The 20,000-nt window shown below is 37.1% G+C and overlaps 1 protein-coding gene across 2 annotated transcripts in view; it reads left to right on the top strand.

The window, feature by feature from the left end:
- Positions 1-20,000, top strand: part of abcc3 (ATP-binding cassette, sub-family C (CFTR/MRP), member 3) — an 87,755-nt gene that overhangs the window by 5,826 nt on the left and 61,929 nt on the right. For both annotated transcript variants that reach the window (XM_079595004.1, XM_079595005.1), the window contains exons 2-4: positions 12,061-12,234; positions 15,117-15,242; positions 16,628-16,765. In XM_079595004.1, coding sequence (XP_079451130.1) covers positions 12,061-12,234; positions 15,117-15,242; positions 16,628-16,765 — 438 coding nt within the window. The remainder of the gene's footprint in view (positions 1-12,060; positions 12,235-15,116; positions 15,243-16,627; positions 16,766-20,000) is intronic.

Genomic DNA, 20,000 nt, shown 5'->3' with positions numbered 1-20,000 from the left:
CATATAAAAATTGGACATCGTATTTTTGCACATTTTCTATAACAATAAACGTAAAATTCTGTAACTTTTTAAAAGTTCACTTTTTAAAAATGTTCTCACTTCATCAGTAATCTGCGAAGCATCGTCTTTAAAAAGAGATCAAACTTCAGTCTGTGCTTTAAAGCATTCAAGATTTACCACAGATTAAGTTGAAAATTAAATGCTCGAAAAGTGAATTTAAATGGATTATAAATACAGCGTAAATATAATTTAGTACCATAAAATCCCCTAAAAATACAAAATATTAAATAAAAAAACACTATCAAACTAAAATATAGGCTAGTACATTCATTTAATTTTATTTATTTTTTTAATTCGGTCACGACGTGCCAGAGGTTAATATCTGTGGGTGAACCAATGAGTAAGGGATCCCGCTTATTACATGGGTACATACCAAATTAATCAATAATATGACACAAAATATTGATTAAAAAAGGAGTTTATTGATTTAAAAACGATTGTATTGCTTCCGCTAAAGAAAATAGTCCGTTCAGTTAGAATCCTGCGTCCATGGTAACGCTCTGTTTTTCATGACAACGGTCTGTTATACTTAGCAGTTAGAATTCAGTTCTACAATTCTACATTAGAATTCAGCCAAGACATGTAATAAGTAAGGGATAATGTATAGCGAGGCGGTTGCTATAGCGAATACAACTCCCGACAGGGATTATGAGCCCGACGCGCCGTGTGCGGAGGGGTCTTGAATCAGCATGAAGGGAGTTGTATTCGCTATAACAACCAACTTGCTTATACATTACCCCGCTTATTACATGGCTACCTACCAAATAAATCAATAATTTGACACAAAATATTGATTTAAAAAGGAATTTATTGATTTAAAAACGATTGTATTGCTTCCGCTAAAGAAAATAGTCCGTTCGGTTAGAATCCTGCGTCCATGGTAAAACGCTCTGTTTTTCATGACAACGGTCTGTTATACTTAGCAGTTAGAATTCAGTTCTACAATTCTACATGAGAATTCAGCCAAGGCATGTAATAAGTAAGGGATAATGTATAGCGAGGCGGTTGCTATAGCGAATACAACTCCCGACAGGGATTATGAGCCCGACGCGCCGTGTGCGGAGGGGTCTTGAATCAGCATGAAGGGAGTTGTATTCGCTATAACAACCAACTTGCTTATACATTACCCCGCTTATTACATGGCTACCTACCAAATAAATCAATAATTTGACACAAAATATTGATTTAAAAAGGAATTTATTGATTTAAAAACGATTGTATTGCTTCCGCTAAAGAAAATAGTCCGTTCGGTTAGAGTCCTGCGTCCATGGCAACGCGCTCTGTTATATTTAGCAGCGGTGTGTTATCAAGAAACAACAGACCGCATTCTACATTAGAATTCAACCAAGCCATGTACTAACGTATAATAATGCTGATAATATACAGTTAAAGTGTTGTTGTCAGATATATGGATCTATATCTGTTGTTGTTGTTGTGTTATCGCCGTCCTCTGTCTGGTGTTACTGTACACAGCTGCCAGAACGAAGCACGATCATTATTAACCATAGTTTTTCTCTTATGTGGTTTGAGGTTTCTGAGAACACTGTATGCTTTGTGATATTGCCACCAGTATATGAAGGGTGTTGATTGTGTGACAAAAGCAACTTGTGATCCCGGCGTGGCTGTGCAGTCCGGCTCGATGTACAGTAAGCTTCACAAGAGCTGGTAATGTAGGGCAATACCTGCAGAACATAAGGACATTACAGAGGTCACGGCACACATTTTTCTAGCATTAATCCTGTGCTTAAAGTCCACTTTTTTTACACCATAAACAAACATTTTGTGAACACTTGCATTTGTTTATGTTTCTTGAGCATCAGATCATCATATTACACTGATTTCTGGAGGATCATGTGACACTGAAGACTGGAGTAATGATGATAAATTCAGCTTTGATCACAGGAATAAATTACACTTTACTGTATATTCACATAGAGAACTGATGATTTACATTATAATCATAATATTTTGAAGAATTTTTTTTTTCCAAACTTTTGAGCAGTTTGATTGAGGATTGTTCAATTTATTCAATGTAATTAAGGATTATTCAATTACATTTGATGGAATTGTATTATTAATTAAATTGCGTAAATAAATAAAAAAGGCTTAATTTTTTTTGAGTGTAGCTAAGTTGATTGCAATTAAAAATTTTACTTTTTATTTTTATTTACTTTTTTTTATTATCTTGTGAATCTTTTCAACAAAATGATAGAAAATCCAAACTTTTGACAAGCCGTGAAAAGAAATCAATTATTCAAACTTTTTCAAAATGTTTAAACTCTTTGTGAGTTGTGAGATTTAATTAATCCAAATAGACCCTTTTTTACAGTAATTAACATTGTACATTTAAATATATATATATTTGTATTGTTAGTCTACACTTTATTTGAAGGTGTCATTGTTACAGTGTAATTACTGAGTAATAATAATTAATAACATGTACTTTACTGGGTTAGGGTTTGGTTGAGGGTTAGTTGCATGTAATTATGCATAATTTACAGTTATTACTATGGTAAGTACATGTATCATATGTAACAAGGACACTGTAGTGTAAAATAAAGTGTATTAATGTACTATAATGTATCAATGTAATGTATTTACTCGGCATGAAATCATTGTAATCGTGTTACTGCGCTGTGTGTGTGAGTAACGCTGCGGGAGCGACGGCACGTGTGTGTGTTTTGTGTGTGTGTGTGTGTGTGTGTGTGTGGACTCTCAGTGGGAAGAGTTTGTGTTTCTCAGCTGGTGTTTTTTAAACAATGTGTCTGGAGACGCTGAGACTCTTACATCTATATAAGATATTAGCAACTTTTATTTGTAGACTTGTGCTTAATATATATTTATATACAAAACTAATGTAATTTGTTGCTATAGCAATTTAAAAGATTCATAATTTGTCGCACGGGTATATCTGTGGCAATAGCCAACTATACATTGTATGGGTCAAAATGATCCATTTTATTCCATGAGGATATTAAGATCATGTTCATGAAGATATTCAGTAAATGTCCTACCGTAAATATATAAAACATGTATTTTTGTGAGTGAATGCAGCACAATCGTGAACATAAATGCACAACTTTAAACGGAGATTTTCTCAATGTTTACATTTTTTTGCTCCTCAGATTCCAGATTTTCAATAGTTGTGTCTCGACCAAATATTGTCCTATCCTAACAAACCACACATCAATGGACAGATTATTTATCCAGCTTTCAGATGATGTATACATCTCAATTAAAAAAAATGACCCATGTGACTGGTTTTGTGGTCTAGGGTCACATATTATAGAAATAAGTGTAAAAAAAAGTTTACATTTCAACTTGGCTATCATACCATCTACATATCAGGCCCAGAAACACACAGAGTGCCATGAACGCCTAATGGAGGAATACATGTGCAATCATAGAGACAAACATTACCAATAGAGGTGATTATGATTATGCAACAAGGACAAAAATACTAATTTTGAGTGTAAAATACTTGAATAGTTCCTCACTTGTGCCATGAATCACGCCATCGCTTCACACTAGAGAATTATTCCTGCAGTTTTTCCTCGTTTTGCGCCGCAGATTAAACAGGATAATCTGCAGCAATAAAGAGGAAACTCAGCGGATCGCCGGATAAAGTCTGTGTCTTTCAGAGGAAATAATGATAAACCATATCAGAACTTTTGCACGTTTAATGTAAAATTCGTACAAATCTAAGGTTTATTTGAGGACAGATGTGTGTGTTTTACATGTTCAGTCTGAACACAGACACACACGGGGTGAACACTTACACTCTAAAAAATGCTGGGTTGTTTTAACCAAATTTTGGGTCAAATATGGACAAACCCAGCCATTGGGTTAAATTTTGTAATAGCATTTTTGATCCAACGTTTGGGTTTGTCCATATTTGACCCAAAATTGGGTTAAAACAACCCATTTTAGAGTGATACAGCTAACTTTTTTATATAATTTTTTTCTCTGAAGTTATGCAAAGAGTTTATTTACATTTGTATTCATATTTTTTTCTCTGAAATTATGCAAATAGTTTTTTAATTTTTAATTTTCTTTTTTTTCTCAGAAATTATGCAAATCGTTTATTTTAAGGTTTTATTCGTATTTGAAATGTGTCACTTTGGGTTTCCAGTGGCATTGCATAGGTTGTAATTTTTTGCATTAAATGTGCAAAATTTCTAAAATTATAAATTTTTGTTTAAATTTTTACATCGCAAAAATCAGCTGTTTTAACAGGAGTTTTTAAATCAGAATTTCAGAAAACACAATTTCACTTTTTCTACCTCAAAACTTTAATTGATTGCCATTTGTTTGGTTATCATTTGAGAAATTTAGCTAAAAAAAAAATTCTACACAAATCTTTTTAAGAGTCTGAAATATTTCTGTATTTCCAGGTTTAATTTCCATGTCACTGTTGCTTTTAGAGCACATTATTATTCTTCAAAGCTTTGTCTCGAGGCATAAGATCTTACAAACTTAAGGATTTATAATATTTGCACATTTATATAATAAACTGTAAATAGCCAGTCTTATTGACAGAAGTGCTTCTTTATCTCCCGGCTATAATATTTACAAGAGTTCCTCACAACTGCTCAAACATTATGAATCATATTTAATGCAGTCATTGTAAATTCCTCTTCTGGAAGCCAGGATTGGGCCATATTTGGTGTTTCTTCCTGACATGACATTCTGGATATTTATCGGACGAGATAAAAGCTTGTGTGTCGGCTTCTAAAGCTCGCTCTGGCTTTACTGTGAGTTATCCTCATCTGTCACCGCTCCTGTCCCCGCCAACATTGTTAAGCAGTTTAATGGCGAGGGTGTGTTTGCAGTTTCATCACAAAGACAGAAAGTGTGTCTTTAGTTCACCGCTTAAGATCAATTCTTCAAGTATTTTCCTTACATGTTTTTATATCTCATATAACACACAACCTGGATCTTCATATTCTGCAACTTTGCTTCTTGAATCAAGGAACAAGATTTGACTTCTGAGTAAAGATTCAATTTAGATTCTTAACTTAAAGACAAAATAATTTTAAAGCAAATTTTTTCTTGTGCACTCTCGAACTCTCCATATACACTATATAATCTGTAAATATGAATATTTATAAAATGTTTTTTATGTCTTATGGGATTATTTACTTAAAAAGGACTTAACTTTGCAATGCATTTCCCCAGCGAACAGGGAACGTTCCGGCACGATTCTCTTTAAAAGTTATGAACGAACAACAAAATGTTATTTATTTTAAACAAAAACTGAAACATTTGGATGCTCATCTAACATTTTTTCAAAATGTTCATTCAAAAGTAACATTTTCATGATCTTTGCACAATGGAACGTTCCATTAATGTTCACATAACCAAGATTTTTTTTTTTACATTATTTTTTTAATCTTTTTTTACATTCAGGAAACATTGAGAAATAACGTTCTGATATAGTTAAACAAAAATGCAGAAAATATCATCAGTGTTCAGTCGTGAAGCGTGATGCATACAGGTGACTTGGTGCAAAAGTTCATTTATTTCAGTAATTCAACTTAAAAGGTGAAACTAATATATTATATAGACTCATTACATGCAAAGTGAGATATTTCAAGCCTTTATTTGTTATAATTGTGATGATTATGGCTTATAGCTTATGAAAACCCCAAATTCAAAATTAGAATATTGTGAAAAGGTTTTCATAAGCTGTAAGCCATAATCATCACAATTATAACAAATAAAGGCTTGAAATATCTCACTTTGCATGTAATGAGTCTATATAATATATTAGTTTCACCCTTCAGTGAAACTAATTTAGTTAAACTAACACTTTTTAGTTGAATTATGAGCTACATTTTTCGAGTTTCGCCTGTATGTTGTCGACATATGTATGCAATAGGATATAAGTGAGTCCAGAGGCTCAGGAAACTGTAAACTGGGAAGAATGCCCCGCGTCTGGTTCGCTAGGTGTGCCTCACTGCTGTTTGCATATTTCCCTGATGGAGATGAATAGAGCTGCACAAAGCAAACACTGCCGGAGAGCTGAAGAGCTGGAGGAAGTGAACGCAGCCCATCTGGCAGGCCTTCAGAAGGTGTGGCTTACACCAACGGGTCTGAACACGTATCTGTGTTTCCTTCACCCAGAGCTAAACCCTGCGGCTCGTAATCCTCCAACGAAACGTGCAACTCTTTACTAGCATTTCAGTGACCGCTATCTCTACAACAAGCAGCGAGTGCAGAGTCTCAAATAATCATCTTTATTCCCAGGTTCCACTTCAGTGTTTCCTCAGACATTTTATGCATTAGATTTGTACTTAAAACAAGAAGAAAAAAACGTTTGCAACTTTGCTTCTTGTCTCACGGGTATGTACGCTTGTTTCCGCCACAGAATAAAACAATAAAAAAAAGGTAATTGCAACTTTTTGTCTCAAAATTGCGTGTTTTAATGTCAGAATTGCGAGAAAAAAGGCAGAATTGCGACATATAAAGTTGCAATTGCGTGAAAATACACTTGCAATTCTGCCTTTTTTCTCGCAATTCTGACTCGCAAATCTAGTCCCTTGAATGGAATTATCTTTTAAAATGTTTTATTCTGTGTCGGAAACAAACTTCCATTCAAGGGACTAGATTTTACATGATAGTAGTAAAGATTTGTAGTACTTTTACTTGAAGACAAAAATAATGTTAAAGCAATATTTTTGTGGTCTCAAAATACCATATACACTTTATAATCTGTATATATATATAAATCAACTTTGCTTCTTGTTTCACGGATATGTACGCTTGTTTCCGCCATATAATAAAAAAATAAAAAAAGGTAATTGCGACTTTTTGTCTTAAATTGTGTGTTTTAAATTCAGAATTGCAAGAAAAAAAGGCAGAATTGCAAGTGTATTTTCACGCAATTGCAACTTCATATCTCGCAATTCTGAGAAATAAAGTCACAATTATCTTTTTAAATGTTTTATTCTGTGTCGGAAACAAACTTCCATTCAAGGGACTAGATTTTACATGATAGTAAAGATTTTAGTACTTTTACTTGAAGACAAAAATAATGTTAAAGCAATATTTTTGTGGTCTCAAAATACCATATACACTTTATAATCTGTATATATATAAATAAATCATGCTTTTATTTACTTAAAAAGTACTACACTCAGCAATGCATTAAAGCCACTTTTGCATATTGCTTTCTGAAAATAGAATATTATCTGAATAGAAACATGCACATTTATCGTTATTTTCCATGTGAGCGCATGCAGTATCAGTGGATCTGGGTTTGCTCTATAGACGGCACACACACACACACGCGCGCGCGTTCAGGCGGACAGCAGCTGTGTTTATCTTAGCGAGGGGAGAGAGTGTGTGATCGCCTCTCAGTTTGTTAAAAGCACCTTTTTTTTGGTCAGTAAGTCAGTTTTTGACATCTGTCATGTTTTAGACATACTGAGTTTTCATTTGATAGAAAAACTTTGCTCATATACAGAATGAACCCTAAAGCTGTACTCCACATCACACATTTGTTGACTTGTGCATTGCATGTATTTCAAACTAAACTTTTGAAGAAAGCTGACAGACTCACGCAACGTCCAATTCATGCCGATTTTAAAGCGGTGGTAAAATGCCCTTTTCACAAGATGTAAAATAAGTCTCTGAGTGTGTGTGTGAAGTTTTAGCTCAAGACACCTGACAGATATTTGTATATAGCATGTTAAAGTCACTTTAATTTTAATTTTATTTTTCAAATAACCGAACACCTTAGAACGCTCATCAACCAATCAGATTCAAGCACTCAACAACCCCCCATAGTATTTAATACAATATCATATAGTATAGATAGTAGTATAATATAATGTAACGGCTTATGCTTTATAACTCAAATCTTCTGAGGCTTTGTGTGAGGAACAGACTGAAAACCCCACTATAATAAAGAAAGTCTTGGCTATTTCTCTTCTGAATGAACATGAAAACACAATCAGGATGGATGCCAAGACTTTAACAATGTCTTACATTTCAGTCTGATACTCTTATTGAGTTTAGAAGACTTTTAATATATCACTTTTATGATGTTTTTGCACATTTATTCTCTGTTATTTGCCCAGACAGCAACATAGTGTCGGCCCAGATCCGGCCCGCCACCCGACACTTGTGTCTCTATTAGAAACGGACTCGTTTAAATCTGACTTTTCCCGTGTGTAAATGCTATAATCGGCGCTTCTACCAACACAGAAATCGTGTAAAGTGAAACCCAGTAACTCTGTTCTGTGAGCCTTTCTCTGCAAGCATGTCAAAAAATAAGCCGATCAGATTTCACTCCCCTTCTGACGTATGAAGAGGATCTTATTATAATATTACCGTCCCTTCACGTTTACAATATTACCGGCTCTTAATCTGCACGTTTACATCCACAGCACCGCCATTTTGTTTCCTCAAGTGTCGACAGAGACCAGTTGTAACACGACGGCAGAAGATCCAGCAAAGCATGAAACTGTTGTGTGGTCGAGCACAGACTGAACACTAGTGACCAGAACATGTCAGCGCTGTCTTATAAACCCCTCAGGAACTGTGGACACTTGTGTAAGAGTTCAACATGATGATGAGATGATCAGTGTAACTCCACAACAACTACACAAATGTCTCCGCTAACATCCAGAAACTCTCTCTGAGTCTCTCCGTACGGCTGCGCTCGCTACTGGTTACTCTGGGATTCTGGAGGAGTGAGATCGGCCGGTTCTGTTATTGCCGGAGTTTCTGAAGCTCGTGTAAAGACTCCGCCCTCTTCTGAACGGAGGCGGAGCTAAAGCTCATTTGCATTTAAAGCGACACACACAAAAATGGCGCGATTTTGCTCACACACAAAAAGAGGCAAATTGAACAAACTATAATAAATGATCTGGGGATTTTGAGCTGAAATTTCACACACACATTCTGGGGACACCAAAGATTTATAATACATCTACATTTATATTACAGGATCTTAACACAGACGTCTATAAGTTCAGCTGCATCTGTCATTCTGCTGGTTTGAGTCGTTCACCTTGAGTGTTAAAGACCGAATTGTACAGAAATACACAGATTTGTGCATTTGACCTCATAACCACGTCTCAGTCGGCACAGCGAAAGGTGTCTTCCCTTCAAACCGCAGACCTCATCCTCCGAGACTCTGACTGACGCCTCGTGGGGTTTGATGGCGCATGAGAAGAAGAACACAGTCCTGGCTCTGCGCTGTCGATACGGGACAGCTGCTCTCTAGAGACGCGACTCTCTTATAGAGACGTTTCCACGGCCGAGCCACTGAGGAGTATTGTTTGTTCAAGTCTCATTAATCAAAGCTTTATCAAATATATATTTATTGTGCTGTCGATTAATCGCATCCAAAAAAAACGTTTGTGTTTACATAATATATGCGTGTGTACTGTATATAATTATTTAGTATATCTCTGAAGAATCTGGAATATGGAATCATGTTTAAAGGGATAGTTCACCCAAAAATGAAAATTACCCCATGATTTACTCTCCCTCATCCTAGGTGTATATGACACTATTCTGTCAGAGGAACACAATCAGAGTTATATAGAAAAATGTCCTGACTCTTCCAAACTTTATAATGGCAGTGAATAACCGTTTCTGTTTTGAAGTCCATGCTGCACTTTTATGATGGACAGATGCACTTTTATGATGGATAGATGCACTTTTATGATGGATAGATGCACTTTTATGATGGATAGATGCACTTTTATGATGGATAGATGCACTTTTATGATGGATAGATGCACTTTTATGATGGATAGATGCACTTTTATGATGGATAGATGCACTTTTATGATGGACAGATGCACTTTTATGATGGATAGATGCACTTTTATGATGGACAGATGCACTTTTATGATGGATAGATGCACTTTTATGATGGATAGATGCACTTTTATGATGGATAGATGCACTTTTATGATGGATAGATGCACTTTTATGATGGACAGATGCACTTTTATGATGGATAGATGCACTTTTATGATGGATAGATGCACTTTTATGATGGACAGATGCACTTTTATGATGGATAGATGCACTTTTATGATGGATAGATGCACTTTTATGATGGACAGATGCACTTTTATGATGGACAGATGCACTTTTATGATGGATAGATGCACTTTTATGATGGACAGATGCACTTTTATGATGGACAGATGCACTTTTATGATGGACAGATGCACTTTTATGATGGATAGATGCACTTTTATGATGGACAGATGCACTTTTATGATGGACAGATGCACTTTTATGATGGATAGATGCACTTTTATGATGGACAGATGCACTTTTATGATGGACAGATGCACTTTTATGATGTACAGATGCACTTTTATGATGTACAGATGCACTTTTATGATGGACAGATGCACTTTTATGATGGATAGATGCACTTTTATGATGGACAGATGCACTTTTATGATGTACAGATGCACTTTTATGATGGACAGATGCACTTTTATGATGTACAGATGCACTTTTATGATGGACAGATGCACTTTTATGATGGACAGATGCACTTTTATGATGGACAGATGCACTTTTATGATGGACGGATGCACTTTTATGATGGACAGATGCACTTTTATGATGGACAGATGCACTTTTATGATGTACAGATGCACTTTTATGATGGACAGATGCACTTTTATGATGTACAGATGCACTTTTATGATGGACAGATGCACTTTTATGATGGACAGATGCACTTTTATGATGTACAGATGCACTTTTATGATGGACAGATGCACTTTTATGATGGACAGAGATGCACTTTTATGATGGATGGATGCACTTTTATGATGGACAGATGCACTTTTATGATGGACAGATGCACTTTTATGATGGACAGATGCTGGACAGATGCACTTTTATGATGGACAGATGCACTTTTATGATGGACAGAGATGCACTTTTATGATGGATGGATGCACTTTTATGATGGACAGATGCACTTTTATGATGGACAGATGCACTTTTATGATGGACAGATGCACTTTTATGATGGACAGATGCACTTTTATGATGGACAGATGCACTTTTATGATGGATGGATGCACTTTTATGATGGACAGATGCACTTTTATGATGGATAGACGCACTTTTATGATGGATAGATGCTTTTATGATGGACAGATGCACTTTTATGATGGATAGATGCTTTTATAATGGACAGATGCACTTTTATGTTGGACAGATACACTTTTATGATGGATAAATGCACTTTTATGATGCACAGATGCACTTTTATGATGGACAGATGCACTTTTATGATGTACAGATGCACTTTTATGATGGATGGATGCACTTTTATGATGGACAGATGCACTTTTATGATGGACATATGCACTTTTATGATGGATAGATGCTTTTATGATGGATAGATGCACTTTTATGATGGACAGATGCACTTTTATGTTGGACAGATACACTTTTATGATGGATAAATGCACTTTTATGATGCACAGATGCACTTTTATGATGGACAGATGCACTTTTATGATGTACAGATGCACTTTTATGATGGATGGATGCACTTTTATGATGGACAGATGCACTTTTATGATGGACAGATGCACTTTTATGATGGATAGATGCTTTTATGATGGACAGATACACTTTTATGATGGACAGATGCACTTTTATGATGGATAGATGCTTTTATGATGGATAGATGCACTTTTATGATGGACAGATGCACTTTTATGTTGGACAGATACACTTTTATGATGGATAAATGCACTTTTATGGACTTCAAAACAGAAACGGCCATTTACTGCCATTATAAAGCTTGGGAGAGCCAGGACATTTTTTAATATAACTCTGATTGTGTTCGTCTGACAGAAGAATGTCATATACACCTGGGATGAGGGAGAGTAAATCACAGGGTCATTTTCATTTTTGGATGAACTATCCCTAAGAAGCGTAAATCTGATGTGATGTTCATGATTTTAAGCTAGCTGTTTGCTTCTGCTCCCTCAACAGCCGAATCTCACGCTGCACTCGGCCCGGCCCGATCTCCCAGAATGCTTCCAGCTGTCGGTCCTGCCGTGGGCTCCCTGCATCTACCTGTGGGTCACCTCCCCTTTCTACATCCTCTACCTGCGGAGGAACAGCAGGGGATACATCATGATGTCTATACTGAACAGAATCAAAACGGTAAGAGATCTCAACATCTCCCTGAGAATGCATTGCTAATGTCTCCATTAATGTTATGCAAACATTATTTCTAGTGGTGCAACAGATCACAAAATTCACAGTTCAGATCAGCAATTTTTTTTTACAAATATATATATATTTCCTAATGGACTGAGGAAATATTTACACGCAAATAATGATCAATAATGCACAATAAGGTCTCTGTTTCCATTTAAAATATAAAGCAATTAAAAGTAGTATTTGTCTAGTGGAAAAGATTGAGAAAAACTTTCTCTGAAATGTATTTCATACTAATTTATTTATTTATTTATTTAAAAACAAGGCGAGGACTGGCTACTAAATTTTATTTTTTAATGTTATGTGATGCACATCCGTATCTCATATTTTCCTAATGTTTTGTACCGTTAAACATGGTAACACATGGATGAATATGAATATGCGAATGATATGCAGATGAGGATATAGTAAACGAGGCGTTGTAAGCTCATATATGGTTATTTCGGGGAGGAGACGCATGTGAACACAATCTTCCTCTGACTGGGGTTATAAAGGGAATTTTGCGCAGGTTCTGGCGTCCGCACGCTTTTATAAGTCTGATTATGCGTACGCCATTTTGGGCTTTCGGGCGCACGTGCTAGAGTTGGGGTACTCGAACTCGGACTCGGACTCGAGTCCGGTCTCGAGTCCAATTTTGAATGGACTCGGACTTGTCACGCACTCGAATGAATTTGTACTCGGACTTGACACGGACTCGGGACATTTTAGACTCGGAAAAATGTCCGAGTCCAGTCGAGTCCGGGCACTGGATGACACAAAACGAAATTTTGTGAATTTTTTTTATTCAAAAACGAAACGAAACAACGTTGTTTCAGCGTTGAGCATTGTAGCCAATCACAGTTAAGTGCATAAACACAGTGGCAAATCAGAGGCGTTTTAGAGTCCGCATGCGAATAATTCGCTCAAAATGTATGTTTAGAATCAGCACGAGCTTTATCCTTTCGCAAATCCCCTCATAAACAACAAAGTCTCTCTAGACGCAATATAAATAAGATATTCACTGTGCAGTGCGGACAACTACAGTCAGTGTTTATGACGAGAGTTTTAGGGAGAGTGCCGAACGCGGTAAGTGATGGCTAAAAGGGAGCGCTGTTGACAATCTAAATAGTTTTGTTTTTCATACTTCTAGAGGACCAGTGGTTACGTTCACACTGTAAATTATAAAGAGTGATAACTGCATTTAAATGTGGGATTGAATCCACTTAATTTTTGTCCTTTGAGTCATGAAATTGCGATGATTTGACACATAGCAACATAAGAACGTGATAACCATAGCAACATTTTGGCGTCTGATAATGTTATCATTTTTGTTGCATTTATACTTTAGTCATAAGTTTACATACTCCTTGCAGAATCTCCAAAATGTTATTTGTATATGTTTTTTAATAAGACGGATCATACACATTGTTTCTATTTAGTACTGCCCTGAAAAAGCTTTTTCACATAACAGATGTTTAATAGCCTAAATAAAATACAAACACAAAATAAAGACAAATTACATAGGCTCGATTTTAATATTGTGTCATTACCTGAATGATCCACAACTTTTTTTTTTTTATGTTTAAGGAAAAATCATCCAGCTCCTGCACATTCTTTGCTTTTCCAGCATCTTCTGCATATTTGTAAGATCCATACTTTCACACTGGTGACAACTGAGGGACTCATACACAACTTTTACAAACCCTGCAAACATTTAGTGATGCACAAGAAGGAAGCATCCGTTAAGAGTCAAGAGGTGTAAACTTTTGAACTGGATCATTGGTGTAAATTGGTCTTATTTGTTTAAAAATGCATTCATTAATTTAGTCCAACCCTTCAGAGGCTAAATAAGATATTAGCATGTACAACACAATAAGAAAAATGTAAACATCATCATCTTGCTCAAAAGTTTACCCCTGGCTCTTAATGCATCGTGTTGCATTATTAAGCATTACCTTGCAGATTCTAAAAGATGTACAATAGGTAAACGTATGACTGTAACTATACATTGCAATCATTTTGTAAGGTTTAAAATATTAATTTAAGAGCTCAGTGTTGAGACCTTTCGCCGGGATTTGATTGACAGGTGATCTGACCAATTATAATGCAGATACACGCCATTTTTGTTCGACAAACAAACCAAATCAGTTAGTAGATTAAAGGCAGTGGACTTGTGTGTATTGATTTCTTTTTTAGAAATTTGTGCTATAACTAGAAGAGATTATCAGTTCACGTGCTGCTTGAACTGAGGCCTACACATTAAAGCACCACAAAACAGTATTTATCGTTTGAATTTCATAAAAATTAAAACAATTGAAAGCTGAGACTTTATTTCAAACCAAAAGTACCCTGCTCTGTCTGTTGGCACATTGTTAGTGTCCTCTTTGCTCCGACCGAGAACATGTGGAGTGAGAGAGGAATGGCTTGTCGGACGTAGCAACAGTAACCAAGAGGGGCGGGTCTTTGTGAAAGGTCAATTTCAAATCATTTAAATCTTTGTGGACTCGGCCGGACTCGACTCGGACTCGGATGTTAAGGACTCGGACTCAAGTCCGACTCGACCCTCTTTGGACTCGGACTTGGACTTGTACTCGGTTGTTAAGGACTTGGACTCGACTCGGACTCGACAAAGGTGGACTCGGACCCAACACTAGCACGTGCACTTTTAGTGAGGATCCTACACACAGTTTTATAAATGAGAGCCCTGATAACCGTGAACAAACGTTCTATTAATGTTAACATTTCCTCGCCAGGACGTTAGCTAAAGAATGTTCCCTGTTAGCGGCTTCAGTTCTCTGTTACCTGTTTGTTTCGGATACTCATGTTCATGGTGTTTATGTGTGCAGGCTCTTGGCTTGATATTGTGGATCGTTTGCTGGACAGACCTGTTTTCTTCATTTCACGAGATGAACCAGAATCGCATTTTACCCCCAATATTTTTTGTTACACCTTTAATAGTTGGCATGACAATGGTAAGTGAGAACATCTGACAAATACGGTGCTTGTGTCCCATGTGTCTGATCTTAAAATCATTGCCGTTATTGTTCACTTTTATAAATGCACTGACAACCTAAATATAAGAGTCATAGAGAGTGTGGACAGGAGTTATGAAAACGTCTGGGTTGACTTTTTCTTTTAGTTGACTATTGAAATAGAAATAAGGCACATTTACAACACTACAACTTTGCAGGCATATTCATGACCCTAAATGAGAAATAAACACACATTTTCAAGAAAAACATCTCAGTATTTCCACTAGTTGAACACTAGACACACTATACTAACTTTATAAACGGCTCCATTAATAGAGTTATTTAATATGTGACCAAAACCACAAAACCAGTCACATGGGTACATTTTTTTTAATTGAGATGTATGCATCATCTGAAAGCTGAATAAATAATCTCTCCATTGATGTGTGGTTTGTTAGGATAGGACAATATTTGGTCGAGATTGAAAATGGACAGATAATGGACAACTATTGAAAATCTGGAATCTGAGGGAGCAAAAAAAAATTAGTGAAAAAATTCACGATTGTGCTGCATTCACTCACAAAAATACATGTTTTATATATTTACGGTAGGACATTTACTAAATATCTTCATGGAACATGATCTTAATATCCTCATGATTTTTGCATAAACGAAAAATGGATAATTTTGACCCATACGATGTAAGGCACATTCTACAGCATCTCAGAGTGTCGAAACTTTGCAGGAATATTCATGACCCTAAAAAACATATTATTGGTTAACATACTGGCTAATGAACACTAGACACACTGTTCTAACTTTATAAATAGACTTGATTTGGGAAATGAAATTGCCTAATAAAATGCATGATTTTACAGTTTTTTACGATCGCTATGACAATTTTGTTAAATACTTTTAACAATTTTCCTAAACTCTTAACATAGTTTCGAGAGGCTTCAAAATAAACTGCAGTGCAAAACACAATGATCAACACAATATCTGTCTTTTGTATAAGCGCAGACCTGACACATCAATAATGCAGTTTCTGATGTGAGTGTTTTTATGACACTGTGCTGTGATTGGCTAAATGTTCCTGTTGGGAGAGAACGTGTTAATGTGTAAGAATAATTATTTGATTTTGAGACATGTTTGCAGTGTTTTGATAGACATAATGTAGTATTATTATTGTATTTTTAGTTTACAATGTGTGTTTTTGAGGATGAAATGCCAATTGTGTGTTGTAGGTGTGTTAAGAGTTTAGAGAAATTGTGTTGAAAAAATGGTCATAGCGATCGTAAAAACCCTGTAGTTTGGTAAGAATAGAGCCAGACTGTCCAAAAGTCGTCTCTCTCTGGTCGTGTAAAACATTATTTTCTGGATTCCAGTTGTTAGCCACGTTCCTGATCCAGTTCGAGAGGCTGAGAGGTGTGCAGTCGTCCGGGGTGCTCTTCATATTCTGGACCATCTCGGTGTTGTGTGCCATTGTGCCTTTCCGGTCCAAAATCCTGCATGCCAATCAAGAGGTCAGTGCCGCCCACCCCTGAACACACATTAGTGCCTTCGTGTCGACTTCTGTGTGAACAAAAGCCGTAATCAGTGGCGTACGGGGTGTGTCGTAGCGATGACGCTGAAGCGGAGAGTGTTCACCAGCTAGTGAAACGCTAGCCTACGTGATGCGCTAGTTTACGATCGAATCAGAAAAAAAATGCACAAGTGTAGTGTCTGGAGAGAAATTGCAGCTCATAAACAAACTGAAGACGCTGCTGAGACATTAAAGCTACACTGTAATTTTTTAAGTTGATTCTTAGCAAAAAACACTTTGTTCTTTCAAAATTATATGTACTCATTAAAGGACAATCCGGCGCAAATTGAACCTAGTGGTTAATAACACATGTTACCAGTCGAGCCACGAACGCTGTGCTACGTGAGGTGAACTGTGACTTAAACCTATCGACCAGCTCACGTAGCACGGCGTTCGTGGCTCGACTGGTCGAGTCTGTTTTTCAAAGATGGCCCCTGCCTGTGTACGCGTAATGTACTGTCTTTATAAAGTATCTTCTTATTAAACGGTCTGTACACTCACACAGTTCTCAATGCTTTGGTTTGCATGTAGGGACCCTCATTATGCTACCGTGTTAGTGTGAGGCTATTTTGAGCCGTGTTAGTGGTATTAACTAGCGATTTCTTTTTACTTATATTCGATGCCCCATATACTAGCGTTATAAGCTAATCAGTTTTTAGAGATAAAAATCTTTACATTCGATTATCATGAAAACAAATCCCAGAGAATGATCGACTCGGTAACCATGTGTTATTAACCCCTAGGTTCGGAATTGTCCTTTAATGTATAATTACTTCTACCAACTAATCAAGTATTCTCGTAAGCGTAGAATCTGCCATTTATAATACATACGGGTGAGCTGCTCGAATGTTGCTCCTCCATCTTGAAAATACATTAGCCAAAGAGGGACAAACCTGGACATTCAAGCTTCGCCTTTCGCGCTTTACACTCGCGGCTACGTGACGAATGCGAGCGGAGATTACTCGCGACTGCCGGCAGATTTGGAATAATACGGCCGCCGTAGGAGTTAAAGCGCCCTCGGAATGGGAGGGGCTAGAAAGTAATATTCAGTTGGTAGTCATATACGATTTCACCGCTAGATGGGAGTAATTCCCACACAGTGTAGCTTTAAAGGCCGATCTCGCAACCAGCGCAAATTACTTCGTACGCCGGCGCATGTATCATTCCTATTTCGGTTCAGTGTAAAGAGGAGTGTGTTCCGGCGCAAACGTTCCCTGGTGATATTCTGCAGTTCCAGAAAACAACTCCGCCGCTGACCAGGAGAAGCCGAGTCTAAAGACAGTGGCGCCGCGCGTTAGTCAGATGCTATTTTAAGCGCGCATGCTTAGCCATAATGTAGCGTGTGAACAACACACACACTTTGCTTCTCTCATCTACACTGTAACAGTTCATATTTTTGCAAACCATACATAATTACACTGAAAAATATTACCACACGAGGGAAATCATTGTGGTGTCCATGAAGATGTGAAGAAATAGGCATACATCTAATCTAGCTTACACATTTAACCAAATTATTCAGGCTAATTGTAGTAATGACGGATCAAACCTGTGTGATCAATAGTGGCGAGACACAGCGGTATATAAGGACATCTGACACAGTGGGTTATCCGTCAAGAACCAGGAAACACAATCCTGAAGACTGCAAGATCACCGTTACCATCATGTTAGTTGCGTGAGCCTGGCAAACCCGCCGTTATAATCATAGATATACATAATAAAGGCTAGATGTCTTACGGCGGAGTCTCTAGCGGCATCACCGGCGGCCATCTTGTCACAGGCAAGGGTTCTGTAAGGCGAGTGATCTGCACGAACACACATACTCTTATCTCGCTGAAATCTTGACGGATTTACAAACGGTTTGGTTTCTTACAAACGTTATTAACGTGGCTATAATTCTGGATGCTTGAACATGTTGAAATATATAATATAATAATTATTCATAGGTATGCAGTGTCATAACTACATCTCTGACGTTTATAACAAAACCAACCCGTTTGAAAATCGGTAGAAAATTGAGCAAGTTATGGTTATTTAAAAAGTACATGCACTATTAAAACACAATGTTACGAGTGAGCACAAAATGGCCGCCAGGTACGGACGTCGACCTCCATTGGCCAGCAGCGCGGACGAGAAATCTAGCCTTTATTATGTATATCTATGGTTATAATAGCAATCCGCCGTTATAATAGCGATCCGCCGTTATAATAGCAATCCGGCGTGGAACAAGCGCGCCCGCTCTTAAAGGGAATGTGAGCGGACGCTCTGATTGGTTTATTTCACGTTACGCCCAAACCACACCTATGAGTAATGAAGCGACTTCAGACACACACATTTTAGATTTGCGTCGGGCGCAAGAGTCGTTTATCCCGCCGGTATAATAGCGACAGCGCCGGGATCCGCCCACAGAGTTACTTGTGTCTCGCGTTTGATACTTGCGTTTCAGAACGTTACAATAGGGCCCATAAATGTCACAGCGATGTCACGTGTCTGTACGGGATGTGTGTGAACCGAACGCACAGATTCCGGAAAATCACTGGCAGTGTGAATGAACCAAAATCTAACATTATCCGTGTGTCTCTGTGTGAAACGGGCTCTAGAGATCCCAGTAGAGTAGCTTGTGTCTGTCTAACCCACAGTGACGCCTCTCTGCTCCTCTTCCTCTGCTTTATCTTCACGTGCATCTCTTGACCCACATGTGTCCTCGGCTCTGAGAGTTCAGTTCAGGGCACGAGTGTTGGGGAGAATAGTGCTGCTGTTGTTCCTTAAACCTGCTTAAGACAGCTTATCTAACTCCCAGAGCAACACACAGCTCACGGCTGTCACTCCGCTGGTCAAGCACACCGCTCCGGGTTATAACAAATGCCTTCTGATTTACAATTGTGTGCAATATTTTATTCATGCATAGCTTTTATCCAAAGTGAATTTCATTGCATTTAAAGTTTCCATATTTATTCACTTCATGCATCCCTGGAAATTGAACCTATGAACTGAAGCGCCATGCTCTACTGGAACGTGTAAATATTATACATCAGACATCAAATTTTATAATAATATTAATTTTGTTTGTGCATGTTGTGCATTTACATTTTTCAGATATATGAATTAAAAAATATTAATATTGTTTGTGCATGTTGTGCATTTATATTTTTTATGATATATTAATTTAATATTGT

This window comes from Phoxinus phoxinus (genome assembly GCF_949152265.1).
Source record: "Phoxinus phoxinus genome assembly, chromosome: 21".
NCBI classification, from domain to species: Eukaryota; Metazoa; Chordata; class Actinopteri; order Cypriniformes; family Leuciscidae; genus Phoxinus; species Phoxinus phoxinus.
This window is presented reverse-complemented; position numbering and strand designations above follow the sequence as displayed.